This window comes from Adiantum capillus-veneris, chromosome 8 (assembly GCF_014529385.1).
Source record: "Adiantum capillus-veneris isolate H3 chromosome 8, ASM1452938v2, whole genome shotgun sequence".
Taxonomy (NCBI): Eukaryota; Viridiplantae; Streptophyta; class Polypodiopsida; order Polypodiales; family Pteridaceae; genus Adiantum; species Adiantum capillus-veneris.
Genome location: NC_140938.1, coordinates 68,794,252 through 68,809,120, shown reverse-complemented (window position 1 = coordinate 68,809,120; position 14,869 = coordinate 68,794,252). Strand labels below are relative to the sequence as shown.

The window sequence follows — 14,869 nt, the reverse complement described above, 5'->3', positions numbered from 1 at the left end:
GATACGACACCAGAGACGTTGTAAAACCCTCCTCCGAAGGCCCCACTCGTCGGCGAGAGTGGTCTACTATTGATTGCACAAAGTGGTACAATGACGATGCAATGGACTGATGCAACTTGGGACTATGCTGGCGACGACGACGGGGAAGACGACGACGACTTTAGGGCTGAAATCTGCGGTCTTCTATCTGCTGTCCATAAAAACGCTATGGCTGAAAATCTGGGACTGTTTTCGGTGGCTGAAAATGACTGTTTTGGCTGCGTTTTTGAGGGCTGAAAATGGTGGATCTCTTGTAATGACTAGGGCTGAATCTGATGTTGTTTATGCATGATGAAAACACTGACCATCTGCTGCATATGGGGCTGAAAATGGAAACGCCAGGCTGATCTCATAGCGTTAGTGAAAACGTTGGCCAATCTGGGGATGATGGCGATGCAGGAACTGAAAATGCTAGGCTATTGGAGAAGCTATGCAAAAACGCTAGGGCTGAAGGGATGTTGGCGAAGATGGCAAAGCTGAAAAACGCCAGGTGCTTGTGGATGCTGAGTGGTTCTTGCTGAGAAGATGCCTGTTGAGCGGGAAGCTCCTGCTGCCTCTTCTGCCATTTAGTGCTAACTTGGTTTTCTTATATACAAACTTCGCAAAATTGCCCTACCTACTTTTGTTGGAAAGTCACACAAAAATAATAAGTGAAAAATGTCAAAAATAGGGAAAATAGGCTAAATGCACTGGAAAATTCCCTTAACTGATTCTAATGGATTCTGATGGGAATACTGATGATCATGCTGTGTGCAACCAGAGGATATGCATCTACACTAAGTGACTGGGCATGCACGGCCTACGAATAGACTCACAAAAGTGCCAGATCACTTCTAATTCTAGACTGATTGGACTGACTGAACCCTTGTCGTGCTGTAGCTTGTCCACGGACACATAGGGTTGGATGTGTCACGTGACATCCTTTTCAAAGTGAGGTACTGGTACCGAACTGTATGGCGTTGAGGGAGATCGCCAATAGCATCCGGAATCCTGGAAGGGACTCTTCGCCGGCCCACTCTGATGTGTGGGTTGTGCGGCACTTGAACTTCATAAAGGTCTGCAACGCTTGCTTCTTTGGGCCGCGCCGAAAGCGACACAAAGTCTTCTGTGGCTTCTTCAATGCTTCAACTTCGTCTAGAGTCTTGCTTCTTCCATCTTCAAGAATCTCCATGGCTGAAAATTCTTGAAACCATTTCCAAGACAGTGAGTGGAAAAAATCTTGTCTTCGCTAAAGACTGTGTATGCAATGTAGATGAACATAGAGACGGAGTGACAACCCATTCATCAAACACATGCAAACAAAGAGATCGAATCTTTCTCTTTTGATCTAGAGCAATCAACTGTGGCAATTCACAATGGAAATGTCCATGCTTGGTGCTCATACTTTCATGTGCTCGTTCGGAAACGGTGTCATGCCAAGGAAGAGACATGGAATGTGACTTCTTGACATACATACTTTTCAGTTTTTCATGAAAAAATACATTCATGCTCATCCATGAGTAAAACGTGCTCAACATACAGTATGTCATGCCTAATAAAAGGGATCACATAACGATGCTGACTAAAATACAGGAAACGGTCACGAATGAAACACTCGAACAATGCGTGCGTACTAATCATGCGAACACATAATACTTCCTGTGAGGGTTCTTTGGACCTAGGCTCGAGAGCCAAGATCTGTTCTTCCTGAATGGTCGAATCGTCCGGTGGGGGTTCTTTGGACCTCGACTCGAAAGCCAAGATCGGTTCGTCGTGATCGATCGAATCTACAACGAGGTTAGCTTCGCTAGAAAAAGCATCCACTAACACATCATCCTTGTGAACAATCACATCCTTTTCATGCAACTCATCATGCTTGTGAGAAATCACATCTTGATCATGCAAAACATCATGCTTGTCATTTGCATCCAAATCATCATGCTTAGCAATATCATTCAAATCATCATGCTTATCTTTGTCATCCAAATCATCATGCTTGTCATTCAAATCATCATGCAAATCATTGTGCTTATCATTGTCAATCAAATCATCATCATGCTTCACATAATCATGCAAATCCTGTGTATCATGCGTTGGAGAAGAAGAGACTGAGAGAGTCTCCTTTTCTCGAATCTCTTGCATCTGTGCTTGAACTTGAGAAAAGAGTCGCAAGAATTCTTTCATGTGTTGGTCGCTCTTGTCTTTGAGGGCTTTGTTCTCGCGATCAAATTTGGCTTGTATTTCTTTGGCTTCCAAGCGTGCTTGCTCGTGCTCACGCACAATGGCCGCCCTTCGTTCTTCGTAAGCCTTTCTTTCTGCTTCTCTTTTTGCTTTTCTTTCTTCGCGTTCTAACTGTCTTTCCTTAAACAACTGCTTCAACTCCTCCATAGGAGTTAGTGCAATCCTTGATGTAGATGGGGAAGGGGAGGGTCGGAAAAACCTCCTGGTGGGGAAAATTCTTCTTCGCCTCTCTCATGCTCATCACCTCCAAGCGAAGTATCCATTCCGCTTCGAGTGATGACCATTCTGAAGTCGTGGGTTCTTGTGGTTCTTTGGGTCTTGGGTTCTTAAGTTCACGAGGAACTTGGGTTCTTGTGGGTCTTGGTTCTTGAGTGTCTTGAGGTTCTTAAGGTTCTTGAGTTCTTGAGGATCTTGAGGTTCTTGAGGTTTTCTTTTGCTTGTAAACCCTGTTTGAGAAGGATCTTCTCTTCACCCGAGTTCTACTCCTTTCTGCGGGCGCACCCCTTGGCGGCCTTGCGCTCACACCAAGGTTGCTTTTTCCCACCTCACGTCGATTGGCCGGCCCCGCTAAGTGCACGGTCCGCTCTCAATGAGTGAAAAGAGACACAAGGGGAGGTTGGACAAGCCCTTCTTTCTTGGGATTCCTGTCACTCTTCAAAAAACACGATTAGGAATTGACACGCCCAAGCGAACTTGGGTTCGTGCGACCGCAACAAACAAAAAAAATCCTGTGATTCTTGTGGTTCTTTCCTTGAGTGATACAAAACACTGCCAAAGCTCTGATACCAATGTTAGGTGCAGCGGAATGATTGTTTGCGCTTTGCTCAAGATGAGTGCTCCGAACTGTGCTCAAGGTTCCTTTTAGTTCTTATGGAAGGGAGAGCCTTCCGTTCTTAATGAGAGAATGCTATGATCACAAACAAAGTGTATGGACACTGTGCGTGCAAGTGAATGAGACTGAGAGATAGAGAGAGAAGAGAGATACGACACCAGAGACATTTGTAAAACCCTCCTCCGAAGGCCCCACTCTCGTCAGCGAGAGTGGTCTACTATTGATTGCACAAAGTGGTACAATGACGATGCAATGGACTGATGCAACTTGGGACTATGCCGGTGACGACGACGATGACTTTAGGGCTGAAATCTGCGGTCTTCTGTCTGCTGTCCATAAAAACGCTATGGCTGAAAATCTGGGACTTTTTTCGGTGGCTGAAAATGACTGTTTTGGCTGCGTTTTTGAGGGCTGAAAATGGTGGATCTCTTGCAATGACTAGGGCTGAATTTGCTGTTGTTTATGCATGCTGAAAACACTGAACATTTGCTGCATATGGGGCTGAAAATGGAAACGCCAGGCTGATCTGATAGCTTAGTGAAAACGCTGACCAATCTGGGGATGATGACGATGCAGGAACTGAAAACGCCAGGCTATTGGAGAAGCTAGCGCTATGCAAAAACGCTAGGGCTGAAGGGATGTTGGCGAAGACGGCAAAGCTGAAAAACGCAAGGTGCTTGTGGGTGCTGAGTGGTTCTTGCTGAGAAGATGCCTGTTGAGCGGGAAGCTTCTGCTGCCTCTTTTGCCATTTAGTGCTAACTTGGGTTTGCTTATATACAAACTTAGCAAAATTGCCCTACCTACTTTTGTTGGAAAGTCACTTAAAAATAAAAGTGAAAAATGTCAAAAATAGGGAAAATAGGCTAAATGCATTGGAAAATTCCCCTAATTGATTCTAATGGATTCTGATGGGAATACTGATGATCATGTTGTGTGCAACCAAAGGATATGCATCTACACTAAGTGACTGGGCATGCACGGTCTACGAATAGACTCACAAAAGTGCCAGATCACTTCAAATTCTAGTCTGACTGGATTGATTGAACCCTTGTTGTGCTGTAGCTTGTCCACGGACACATAGGGTTGGATGTGTCACGTGACATCAGTAAGTGACATTAACATGACATTTATTAAAAGTAGGTAGGGAAAATGGCTAAACGACCTATAAAAGAAGCCCTTTGGACGCTAGAGAAGGCAGAAGAGACAGAAGAAGTAGTATCTGCAGCACCTCTTCGCAGTAGTACCCAGCAGCTATCAGCGTTTTCAGCCAGCCTTGGCATTTTCCCTCAACCTCTCCCACCAGTGTTTTTCAGCCCTAAGCACCCTGAATTCAGCGATCAGCCCTTGTGGATCAGCAGCGTTTTTAGATTAGCCAACAAGACAAGCGCTTTCAGTTTTCAGTCCATGGTTGTCCCTGACGATAGTAGATCAACCCCTAGCCTCGTTGTCATCGTCGTTGTTGTCGCAAAGTATCTCCATTAGCACCTTAGCTGTAAGGTGCAGCGGAATGAATGTTTGAACTTTGCTCAAGATGAGTGCTCCGAACTGTGCTCAAGGGTTCCTTTTCCTTACGGAAGGGAGAGCCTTCCGTTCCTTTAGTGAGAGAGTGCAATGGACACAAACAAAGTGAATGGACAGAGTGAATGGAAGTGCATGAGACTGAGAGATAGAGAGAGAAGATAGATACGACACCAGAGACGTTGTAAAACCCTCCTCCGAAGGCCCCACTCTCTATGGCGAGAGCGGTCTACTTATGATTACACAAACTGGTACAAACTGAATGCATGTGATTGATGCAAGTCTAGGCTATGTCGGTGTCGACGACGGTGATGGCGAGACCGACCTAAGGGCTGAAATCTGCAATCTTTTATCTGCTGAATTCTGACTTTATGTCAACGACGACGCGCTGAAAACGCAGATGCTGAAATCTGCGTTTTCCGGGCTGAAACTGTAAACCTTGCGAAAACTGACCGTGCGGCGAGGAACTGCTGCGAGAAGGTGAGATCTGCTAGGTTTGGGACTTTATCTGCAGGTGCTAACTGCTGAAAACTGAAAACTGAAAACGCTGATGTTCATTTATGTTCCATCGCGGTGAATCTGCAAAACGCCGGGGCTGATCTGCAAACCAAAAACGCTAGGGCTGAAATTCTGCTGTTGTCCCCGGTTGCTTTGCAAAATGCAAAACGCTAGGCTGATCTGAGGTTCTGCTGTCGCCGGAATCTGCAAAAGCAAATCGCTGGCTGACTTGGTGATGAAAACGCTAGGTCTTCGCTCTGCTCCAAAAACGCTAGGTCTCTTGGGGGGGGTTCTACTGAGAAGGTGCCTGTTGAGCGTGTGCTCCTGCTGCCTCTTCTGCGATTTAGTGCTAGTTTAGGTTTGCTTATATACAAACTTACTCAATTTGCCCTACCTACTTTCCAACAAAAGTCACTTAAAAATAATAAGTGAAAAATGTCAAAAATTGGTAAAATAGGCTAAAAGCACTGAAAAATTCCCTTGAAGGATTTTGATGGATTCTGATGGGAATGCTTATGATCATGCTGTGTGCAACCAGAGGATATGCATCTACACTAAGTAAATGGGCATGCACGGTCTACAAATAGACTCACAAAAGTGCCAGATCACTTCTAATCTAGACTGATTGGACTGACTGAACCCTGATCATGTTGTAGCTTGTCCACGGATACATATGGTTGGATGTGTCACGTGACATCCCCTCCTTTTTAAAGTGAGGTACTGGTACTGAATTGTATGGCGTCGAGGGAGATCGCCAATAGCATCCGGAATCCTGGAAGGGACTCTTCGCCGGACCACTCTGAGGTGTGGGTCGTGCGATACTTGAACTTCATAAAGGTCTGCAACGCTTGCTTCTTTGGGCCGCGCCAAAAGCGACAAAGTCTTCTGTGGCTCCTTCAATGCTTCAACTTCGTCTTTAGTCATGCTTCTTTCTTCTTCAAGAATCTCCATGGCTGAAAATTCCTGAAACCATTTCCAACACAAAACCATGAACATACCCATTCCATGTAAAGTGAGTGGAAAAAATCGTGTCTTCCTCAAAGATTGTGCATGCAATGTAGATGAAGAAATAGACGGAGTGTCAAACCGTTCACCACACACACGCAAACAATGAGATCGAATCTTTCTCTTTTGATCTAAAGCAATCAAGTGTGGCAATTCTCAACGGAAATACCCATGCTTGGTGCTCATACTTTCTTGTGCTCTTTCTACGTCTGTGTGATGCCAAGGAAGAGACATGGAATGTGACTTCCATGAATGCATACCTTTCAGCTTTTCATGAAAAATCCGCATACATCCGTGCTCATTCATGAGTGAAACGTGCTCAACGTACAATATGTGATGCCTAGGAAAAGGGATCACATAAAGACGTTGATTTAAATACAGGAAACGATCATGAATGAAACACTCGTACAATGCGTGCTGACGAATCATTCGAACACATAGTACTTCCTGTAAGGGTTCTTTGGACCTAGGCTCGAGAACCAAGATCGGTCCTTCATGATTGATTGAATCTGCAACGAGGTTAGCTTCACTAGAAAAGCATCAACTAACTCATTATCCTTGTGAACAATCACATCATCTTCATGCAAATCATCATGCTTGTGAGAAATCACATCTTGATCATGCAAATCATCATGCTTGTGAGAAATCACATCTTGATCATCATGGAAATCATCATGCTTGTCATTGTCAACCAAATCATCATGCAAATTATTGGCATTCAAATCATCATGCTCATCATTATCATTCAATTCATCATGCTTCTCATAATCATTCAAATCCTGTGTGTCATGCTTGGGAGAAGAAGAGATTGAGAGAGTCTCCTTTTCCCGAATTTCTTGCATTTGTGCCTGCACTTGAGAAAAGAGTCGCAAGAACTCTTTCATGTGTTGGTCGCTCTTTTCTTTGACGGCGGCTGCCATTCTTTCTTGGTGTTAGCGCTCCATTTCTGCTTTTCTTTCTGCGTGTCTGCGTTCCATTTTTGCCATTCTTTCTGCATTTCTTGCTTCGCGTTCTAACTTCCTTTCCATAAACATCTGGTGCAAAGCCTCCATAGGAGTTAGTCCAATCCTTGACGTAGATGGGGAAGGGGGAGGGTCGGAAAAACCTCCTGGTGGGGAAAATTCTTCTTCGTCTCTCTCATGCTCATGAGTCATCACCTCCAAGCGAAGTATCCATTCCGTTTTGGGTGACGACCATGCACTATGATCCTTGGCTCTTAAGTTCACGAGGAACTTGGGTTCTTGAGGATCTTGGGTTCTTGGGTTCTTGAGGGTCTTGAATTCTTGGGTTCTTGAGGGTTTGAAGGTTCTTGAGATTCTTGAGGTTTTCTTTCGCTTGCAAAGCGTGTTTGAGAAGGATCTTCTCTTCACCCGAGTTCTACTCCTTTCCGCATGCGCACCCCTTGGCAGCCTTGCGCTCACACCAAGGTTGCTTTTTCCCACCTCACGTCGATTGGCCGGCTGCTAAGTGCACGGTCCGCTCTCAATGAGTGAAAAGAGACACAAGGGGAGGCTGGACAAGCCCTTCTTTCTTGGGATTCTTGTCACTCTTCAAAAACCCGATTAGGAATCGACATGCCCAACTTGGGTTCGTGCGACCCCAACAAGCAAAAAAAAAAATCTTGTGATTCTTGTTGTTCTTTCCTTGAGTGATACAGAACACTGCCAAAGCTCTGATACCAATGTTAGGTGCAGCGGAATGAATGTTTGAACTTTGCTCAAGATGAGTGCTCCGAACTATGTTCAAGGGTTCCTTTTCCTTACGGAAGGGAGAGCCTTCCGCTCCTTTAGTGAGAGAGTGCAATGGACACAAACAAAGTGAATCGACAGAGTGAATGGAAGTGCATGAGACTGAGAGATAGAGAGAGAAGAGAGATACGACACCAGAGACGTTGTAAAACCCTCCTCCGAAGGCCCCACTCTCTATGGCGAGAGCGGTCTACTTAAGATTGCACAAACTGGTACAAACTGAATGCATGTGACTGATGCAAGTCTAGGCTATGTGGGTGTCGACGACGGTGATGGCGAGACCGACCTAAGGGCTGAAATCTGCAATCTTTTATCTGCTGAATTCTGACTTTATGTCGACGACGACGATGCGACGACAACGCGCTGAAAAGGCAGATGCTGAAATCTGCGTTTTCCGGCGAGGAACTGTTGCGGGAAGGTGAGATCTGGTTCGGGACTTTATCTACGGGTGCTAATTGCTGAAAACTGAAAACGCTGATGTTCCTTGATGTTCCGTCGTGGTGAATCTGCAAAACGTCGGGGCTGATCTGCAAACCAAAAACGCTAGGGCTGAAATTCTGCTGTTGTCGCCGGTTGCTCTGCAAAATGCAAAACGCTAGGCTGATTTGAGGTTTTGCTGCCGCCGGAATCTGCAAAAGCAAATCGCTGGCTGATATGGTGATGAAAACGCTAGGTCTTGGCTGTGCTCCAAAAACGCTAGGCTCTTGCGGGGGGGGGGGGGGTGTTCTGCTGAGAAGGTGCCTGTTGAGCGTGTGCTCTTGCTGCCTCTTCTGCCATTTAGTGCTAGTCTAGGTTTGCTTATATACAAACTTACTCAATTTGCCCTACCTACTTTCCAACAAAAGTCACTTAAAAATAATAAGTGAAAAATGTCAAAAATAGGTAAAATAGGCTAAAAGCAATGGAAAATTCCCCTGAAGGATTCTGATGGATTCTGATGGGAATGCTTATGATCATGCTGTGTGCAACCAGAGGATATGCATCTACTCTAAGTGACTGTGCATGCACGGTCTACGAATAGACTCACAAAAGTGCCAGATCACTTCTAATGTAGACTGGATTGACTGAACCCTGATCATGCTGTAGCTTGTCCACGGACACATAGGGTTGGATGTGTCACGTGACATTAGCAGCATCGCAGTACAAGTATCCCTCATCGTCGTCGTAATACCCCAACATCTAGCACCCCTTGCGTTTTGGCTTGGCTCGTGCTTGGCTTAGCGTAGGGATCATCAGGACCTCCGTGTCCTCAACTCCCAAGTACTTTCAGTACCCAAGTACCCGCAGTACCAAGCACCGGCAGAACCTAGTCCTTAGCCTCGCAGTATCAAGCATTTACACAGTACCCTTGAGTACCTCGTCAATACACAACATGAGTCGCATCAAGTACCTATTGTTACGAACGACAGCGCATAGCAACCATCAAAAAAACTCGTTCTCTGTAGAGAAACTCAAATTCCTTCTACCGAACATGTCTCAAATAGAGATTCTCGTGTCGGAATATCCTTGCATGCAAAAAGGCGCTCAAGAGAGTATAACAAACTCCCATCCAGTTCCTGAAAAGGAAGTTGGTTCATCTCATTCTGTTCAACAGAAAAAATGCGATTGGTAGATGACCCACCTTGGCATAGGTTTGCATCTTCGTGTGTTATCCATGTATCCAAAGGTGTATATAATTCTTAAGCTATGTTAGAGTTTCGTGAACCTGGGAAATTACCTTCCCTTTGTAAGATCCCTAGAGCGAAGACGCTCAACCTGACGATTATTTGGCTCGATCTTAGAGCAAAACCCGCTCATCAAATAAACTAGGATTTCAATCCTTGGATTCCTCGAGCACAGGCCGTAGCCGTTGCTTGTTCTTTTCCTCGTAAAGAGTGTTCATTCACTTGTGTGAAAAGGACTACCATAGCTTCCATTAATTGGTTTAGGCTTCAAGCTTAGCGAAAGCTTTTACTCTGCTTGAAATCTCGGAAAGGTTCCTTCCTTTTTGCTGTCCTGCCTGCAATAGTAGGTAATTTGTTGGAGAACTACCGGATACCAGATCAATAGTTGACCTTCCGACTAGTTGAGCAAACCAATTCATCTCAGAAAACAATGTTTCAAATTGATCCTACTCTCATAAACACTCGAGAGTGAGTAGTCCCGGTTAGACATAACCATGCCTCGTGCAAAAGAGCAAACAAGCACAATGCACTTGATGATTTCCTACCCCTGGCTGTATGCTTCTCTTTGGGGAGGATTATCCCTTTATGCTAATCCAATAAATTGGGTATGTCACTGATAAACCCTTGTGTTAAGCAACTTAAGTGTATAGCCCCTTCACTATTTGGCCCTGTATAAACACCATGCAAATGGATTGGTAACATATGAATGCAAATGTCTGAAGAGCCGGGTTGGGACAAAATGTTATATACACATTGGCCTTTGATAGGCTACACACTTGATGTCTTCAAACGTTATATTTCTATTTGAATACTTTATTCAGCTTACACAATAAAGGTCTACGCAAAGTTGCAGATTATGAGCTGGACTATCACTGTTGTCAAGCAATCTGTGTTATAGACGTTTGATTTGCAGTTAGATCCCCTCTGTGTTGATTCAGAGAATTGCCTTGTCTTTCACTTGGGAAGATGCCCACAGTTGCAAAGAAAAAGCAGATAGTGTGAGTGCATACTGTTCATGACATTTACTGTACCTTACCTTATATATGTTCATTAACTCTTTTAATTATGTCTTTAAAAATTGTGCTAGAGTAATTGTCCAAAGAAAGAGCAGATGGCGTGAGTGTATACTGCTCATGACACTACTGTACCTTGTATATGCTCATTAACTCTGCTAATTATGTCCTTTAAAATTGTCCTTAAAAGAGTTGCTATTCTTTTTATGTATCATTGCTTTGGTGATTCGATTTTGATATTCATGAGGTGACGTGGTTCAATGCAGTGTCATCGATGGTTTGACCGAGGTGCGTTTTTGAGTTCTGTATTAACAAGGGGGACCTGACTCGATGGGAAATGCTTCATGCAGTAGGCGAATGCAGCAAAATCCTGCTCATTCTCCACCTCCTGGATATCCTAATGCACAAGTGGCTCCAGTTGGCCAGATCCCCCAGTTTTATCATGATGGTGAGAATAGCAGCATTCCACTTGAAGCCAGAAGGCGGCCTTATCCACAAGGTTTATGGCCAAGCAATGGACAATACTTTATGAACATGCGTCCCGGGGTAATCAACCATGCTCTCTCTCAAGAAGCTGTTGTGCCTTTGAGCCCTCCTGTTGCAGAGCAAAAGGTTGTCCCCATAAGGAATGAGGTCAATGTGAACAAGTCCACATTGCGTCTGGAAAGAGATGAAGAGAATCCAGGATACTATTTGGTTGCATTCACATTTGACGCAATCGTTCCTGGGAGGTAAGGTATTCTTGCATTAAAAGCTTAATGAATCTCCTTGGGAGCTTATTTTGTATGGTTATGTTCTCTTTTCCAGTATCTGTATCTTCTTCCATGCCAAGGAAGGGCCAGATTTTAGCTTGATTCCAATGAACAGAGATCTGTTTGAGCCTGTCAGGATACCTTTTGAGAAAGGTTTGAGCCAAAAGTTCAGGCAAACTTCTGGCACAGGTGTGAGTTTGTCAGCTTGTGAGTCTTCTGATTTGTTACAAGTGCAAGATGGTGAGATCTATCCTTTGGTGGTAAGAGCGGAGAGTTGTGGAGGAGACTCATCAACAACCTTAGACAACGATGCTCAAAAAGTGGGTGCCCCTTTGATGAAGAGTGTCGGTGCACAAACAACCAGTTGTGTGCTAGAGATAAAGGACAGCGAGTACTGCGTCAGGGTAATTAAGCAGATTATTTGGGTGGAAGGCGTGAGGTATGAACTGCAGGAGATTTATGGGATTGAAACAGTTGATGGTGGAGGCGGCATAGATAACAGTGACTTTGGCAAAGAATGTGTCATATGCCTCTCCGAGCAAAGGGACACCACCGTTCTGCCTTGCAGGCATATGGTAAAGCTCTCTCTCTCTCTCTCTCTCTCTCTCTCTCTCTCTCTCTCTCTCTGGATTGGTTATGCCATTTCCCCTCTTGAATAACAGGTCTTAAGTTCAACTCTCCTCGTCGGTTAGATCTCTAAGGTCTCTTGGGATAGTTTCCTACGACGTTAAGATACTCTTCTTCTTCTTCTCTCTCTCTCTCTCTCTCTCTCTCTCTCTCTCTCTCTCTCTCTCTCTCTAATAAAAAGAGAGAGCAAAATGGTATAAACTTTCTATCACCTGTGTGGTAGATTGGTTATGCCATTTCCCTCTTGAATAACAGGTCTTGAGTTCAACTCTCCTCGTCAGATAGATCTTTAAGGTCTCTTGGGATAGTTTCCTACGACGTTAAAACAATCTTCTTCTTCTTCTTCTTCTCTCTCTCTCTCTCTCTCTCTCTCTCTCTCTCTCTCACACACACACACACACACACACACACAAGTATGGTAAGAGTGGTTATCCTAGTTCCGTCTTGAGTAAGAGGTCTTGAGTTCGAGACTCATCAGATAGATCTTTGAGGTCTCTTGGGATCGTTTCTATGATGTTAGGATTTCTCTTCTCATGTGTGTGCATGCTTGTGTGCACGTGCTGGTTATCTCAGCTCCTCTTCTTGAGTAACAGGTCTCCAGTTCAAGACTGGTAGGATAGATCTTTGAGGTCTCTTGCCTTAGAGCTACGACGTTAAAACTTCTCCCTCTCTCTCTCTCTCTCTCTCTCTCTCTCTGTGCATTGTTGACTACTATGAAGCAATCACAGATATTCTTTTCTTGTTTATTTGTCTTGCAGTGCATGTGCAGTGCATGTGCTAAGCTGCTTCAACAACGAACAAATCGCTGCCCCATTTGTAGAACTCCAGTCGTGAAGCTTCTGGAAATTGAAATACCGAAGCGGGAAACAGCTTCCACATAATGTGCATTATTTTGTGTCTTTGTTTTTCTTGCCATCTCACAACGTATCTGCTTTTGATGTAAAAATGAAATTCTCTCATTGGCACAATGCAGAGGGGGTACCTGTAGTAACCCTTCTTTTGGCCGAGTTGTAAATTTTTGTCACCTTTATTTCATTTCAGCTTTGCTTTATAGATGCTGCTCTTTTGGATGGCACTCAGAAGTGTGCACGTGAAGGCACACCGTACAACATGTAAGGATGTGGTCACAGGTGCAATGATTATCGGGAAGATGTTACTGATGCAACTATGCCAAAATCGGCATAGTTGTGAAAAGCCTTGCATAGTTAAGACAAATAATTGCTGCACGTGTTACCGTTACGCACAGTTATTTCAAGGAATATCTGAGAACTATGCATTGCGTGACCACGGACTGAGTTTGGTAGAGTGTGAAGGTGTTATGCTAAACAAGAGTGTATGTAAGAATCAGGAAACAAGGGTTTTGATGTTTTGCCTATGCAGGAAGTGCACACCTATTTGTGAAATAAATGGTTTTTGTTTGCAAGAAAAAGATCCTTCCATTAGTTAAAATATCTGCGCAACGGACTAAAAGCTGCCCCCACACAAGAGGGCTACATCAAAATGTCGAAGGACTCCCAATGAGAAAACAAGATATGTACAATGATGGCTATTAGTCATGGTATCAAACATAAACCCATGCAGGAAGTGCACACCTAATTGCTAAATATTTGTTGTTATTATCAAACATATGCAAGAAATTATGATATCTTAAATAATTGTGAGGGGTGTCTCAAGTCTTACTATTGTATTGTTTGCGGCATCCAGCATTACAAAAAAATTAGTTATATTTTGGTAGCTTCTCTAATTATCCCTTGTTTTGAGCTTATGCTCTGGCCCACAGCTCTGGTGCAGTTCACTTGGCATTTGACATTTTTTCGGCTTGTTAAAACAAGCCTTTAGGAAGAAGTATGCCTCAACTATGTCATGTTTTGCAAGTGTGGGGTTCTGCCTTAAATCTAGAGTTTTTAATTCGAAGGTAAGACACTTATTCAGGGGTTTGTATGCTTTACATGTCTACCTGGTCTTGCCCTCGTGTTATATTAATTGTAAATGTGTTTGGAGAAAGATCTCATGAGCAAGAAGAGGTAAGAAATCTCGTATCTTGTAATTGCATGAGTTTTCTTTTAGATGACACTTGGCTTTTCAAGTAGTCAGCCTCTTTAAACGGTGGTTCACACAATGAACTCACATGGTAGTAGGACAGAAGGTGTTGCTTGATGGCCATTGAAGAAGATGTATCAATTATAGTTGTCCGATCTCCATGACGTCGAAGTATGGCATAGCATGAGAGGCCTACTATGGGTTATCCCCAAGTATGTACATGCAATCAGTATACACATGTATATGGAAACCTTTGGAGAAGCATATAATCCCACTCTACTCTCCTAGCCATATGGTCTTCACGACACCATAAAAGTGAATCAATAGTCTTTGTATTCTCTAAATTACAAATTCGAAGAAAAGGTATGCGAGTCTGATTTTTGAAATAAACCTAAACTGATGGTACATCTCCATCAACTGCAAAGAGTGTTGGAAGGCAATTTCTTCTCTTGCATGCAATAAATCTTCTGGACAATAGAGAGAAATGTTGGAAATAATTGAGCAATCCTTTGTCCCATAAACATCCATATATAATAGGTTTATAAACAAACCTAGACAGTTACACTAGGACAATGAAAGTGTATAAGTGTAGTAAACTTGAAACTTAGACAAGGACAAGGAATCTGTATAATGCTTACATTTATAACAAACTATTCTTTACATTAGGAAACATATATATATATATATATATATAATGTATATAAGTTTGAGGTCTTTCTTTTAAAACCTTTTAGCGTTTAGAGAACCTTCCGTTACAAAACCTTCACTTTAGAAAGTGCTTTTGAATTTTTGAAACAAAATTTGTTTTAGAGATAGTCTGAGGCAAGTTTCAATTATGTGATGCTATTACTTCAAGAAAATCTCTTTCACCGACAAAAAAGGATTTTGAATCTTCTCACTGTCCTCTTTCCAC

At 43.4% G+C, this 14,869-nt stretch overlaps 1 protein-coding gene across 1 annotated transcript in view; it reads left to right on the top strand.

The window, feature by feature from the left end:
* Positions 1-12,967, top strand: part of LOC147452315 (putative E3 ubiquitin-protein ligase LUL2) — a 48,325-nt gene extending 35,358 nt beyond the window's left edge. The window contains exons 2-4 of the mRNA XM_086518059.1: positions 10,804-11,268; positions 11,345-11,864; positions 12,675-12,967. Of these exons, the coding sequence (XP_086374185.1) occupies positions 10,868-11,268; positions 11,345-11,864; positions 12,675-12,797 (1,044 nt within the window). The 5' untranslated portion in view covers positions 10,804-10,867 and the 3' untranslated portion in view covers positions 12,798-12,967. The remainder of the gene's footprint in view (positions 1-10,803; positions 11,269-11,344; positions 11,865-12,674) is intronic.
* Positions 12,968-14,869: the final 1,902 nt, after the last annotated feature.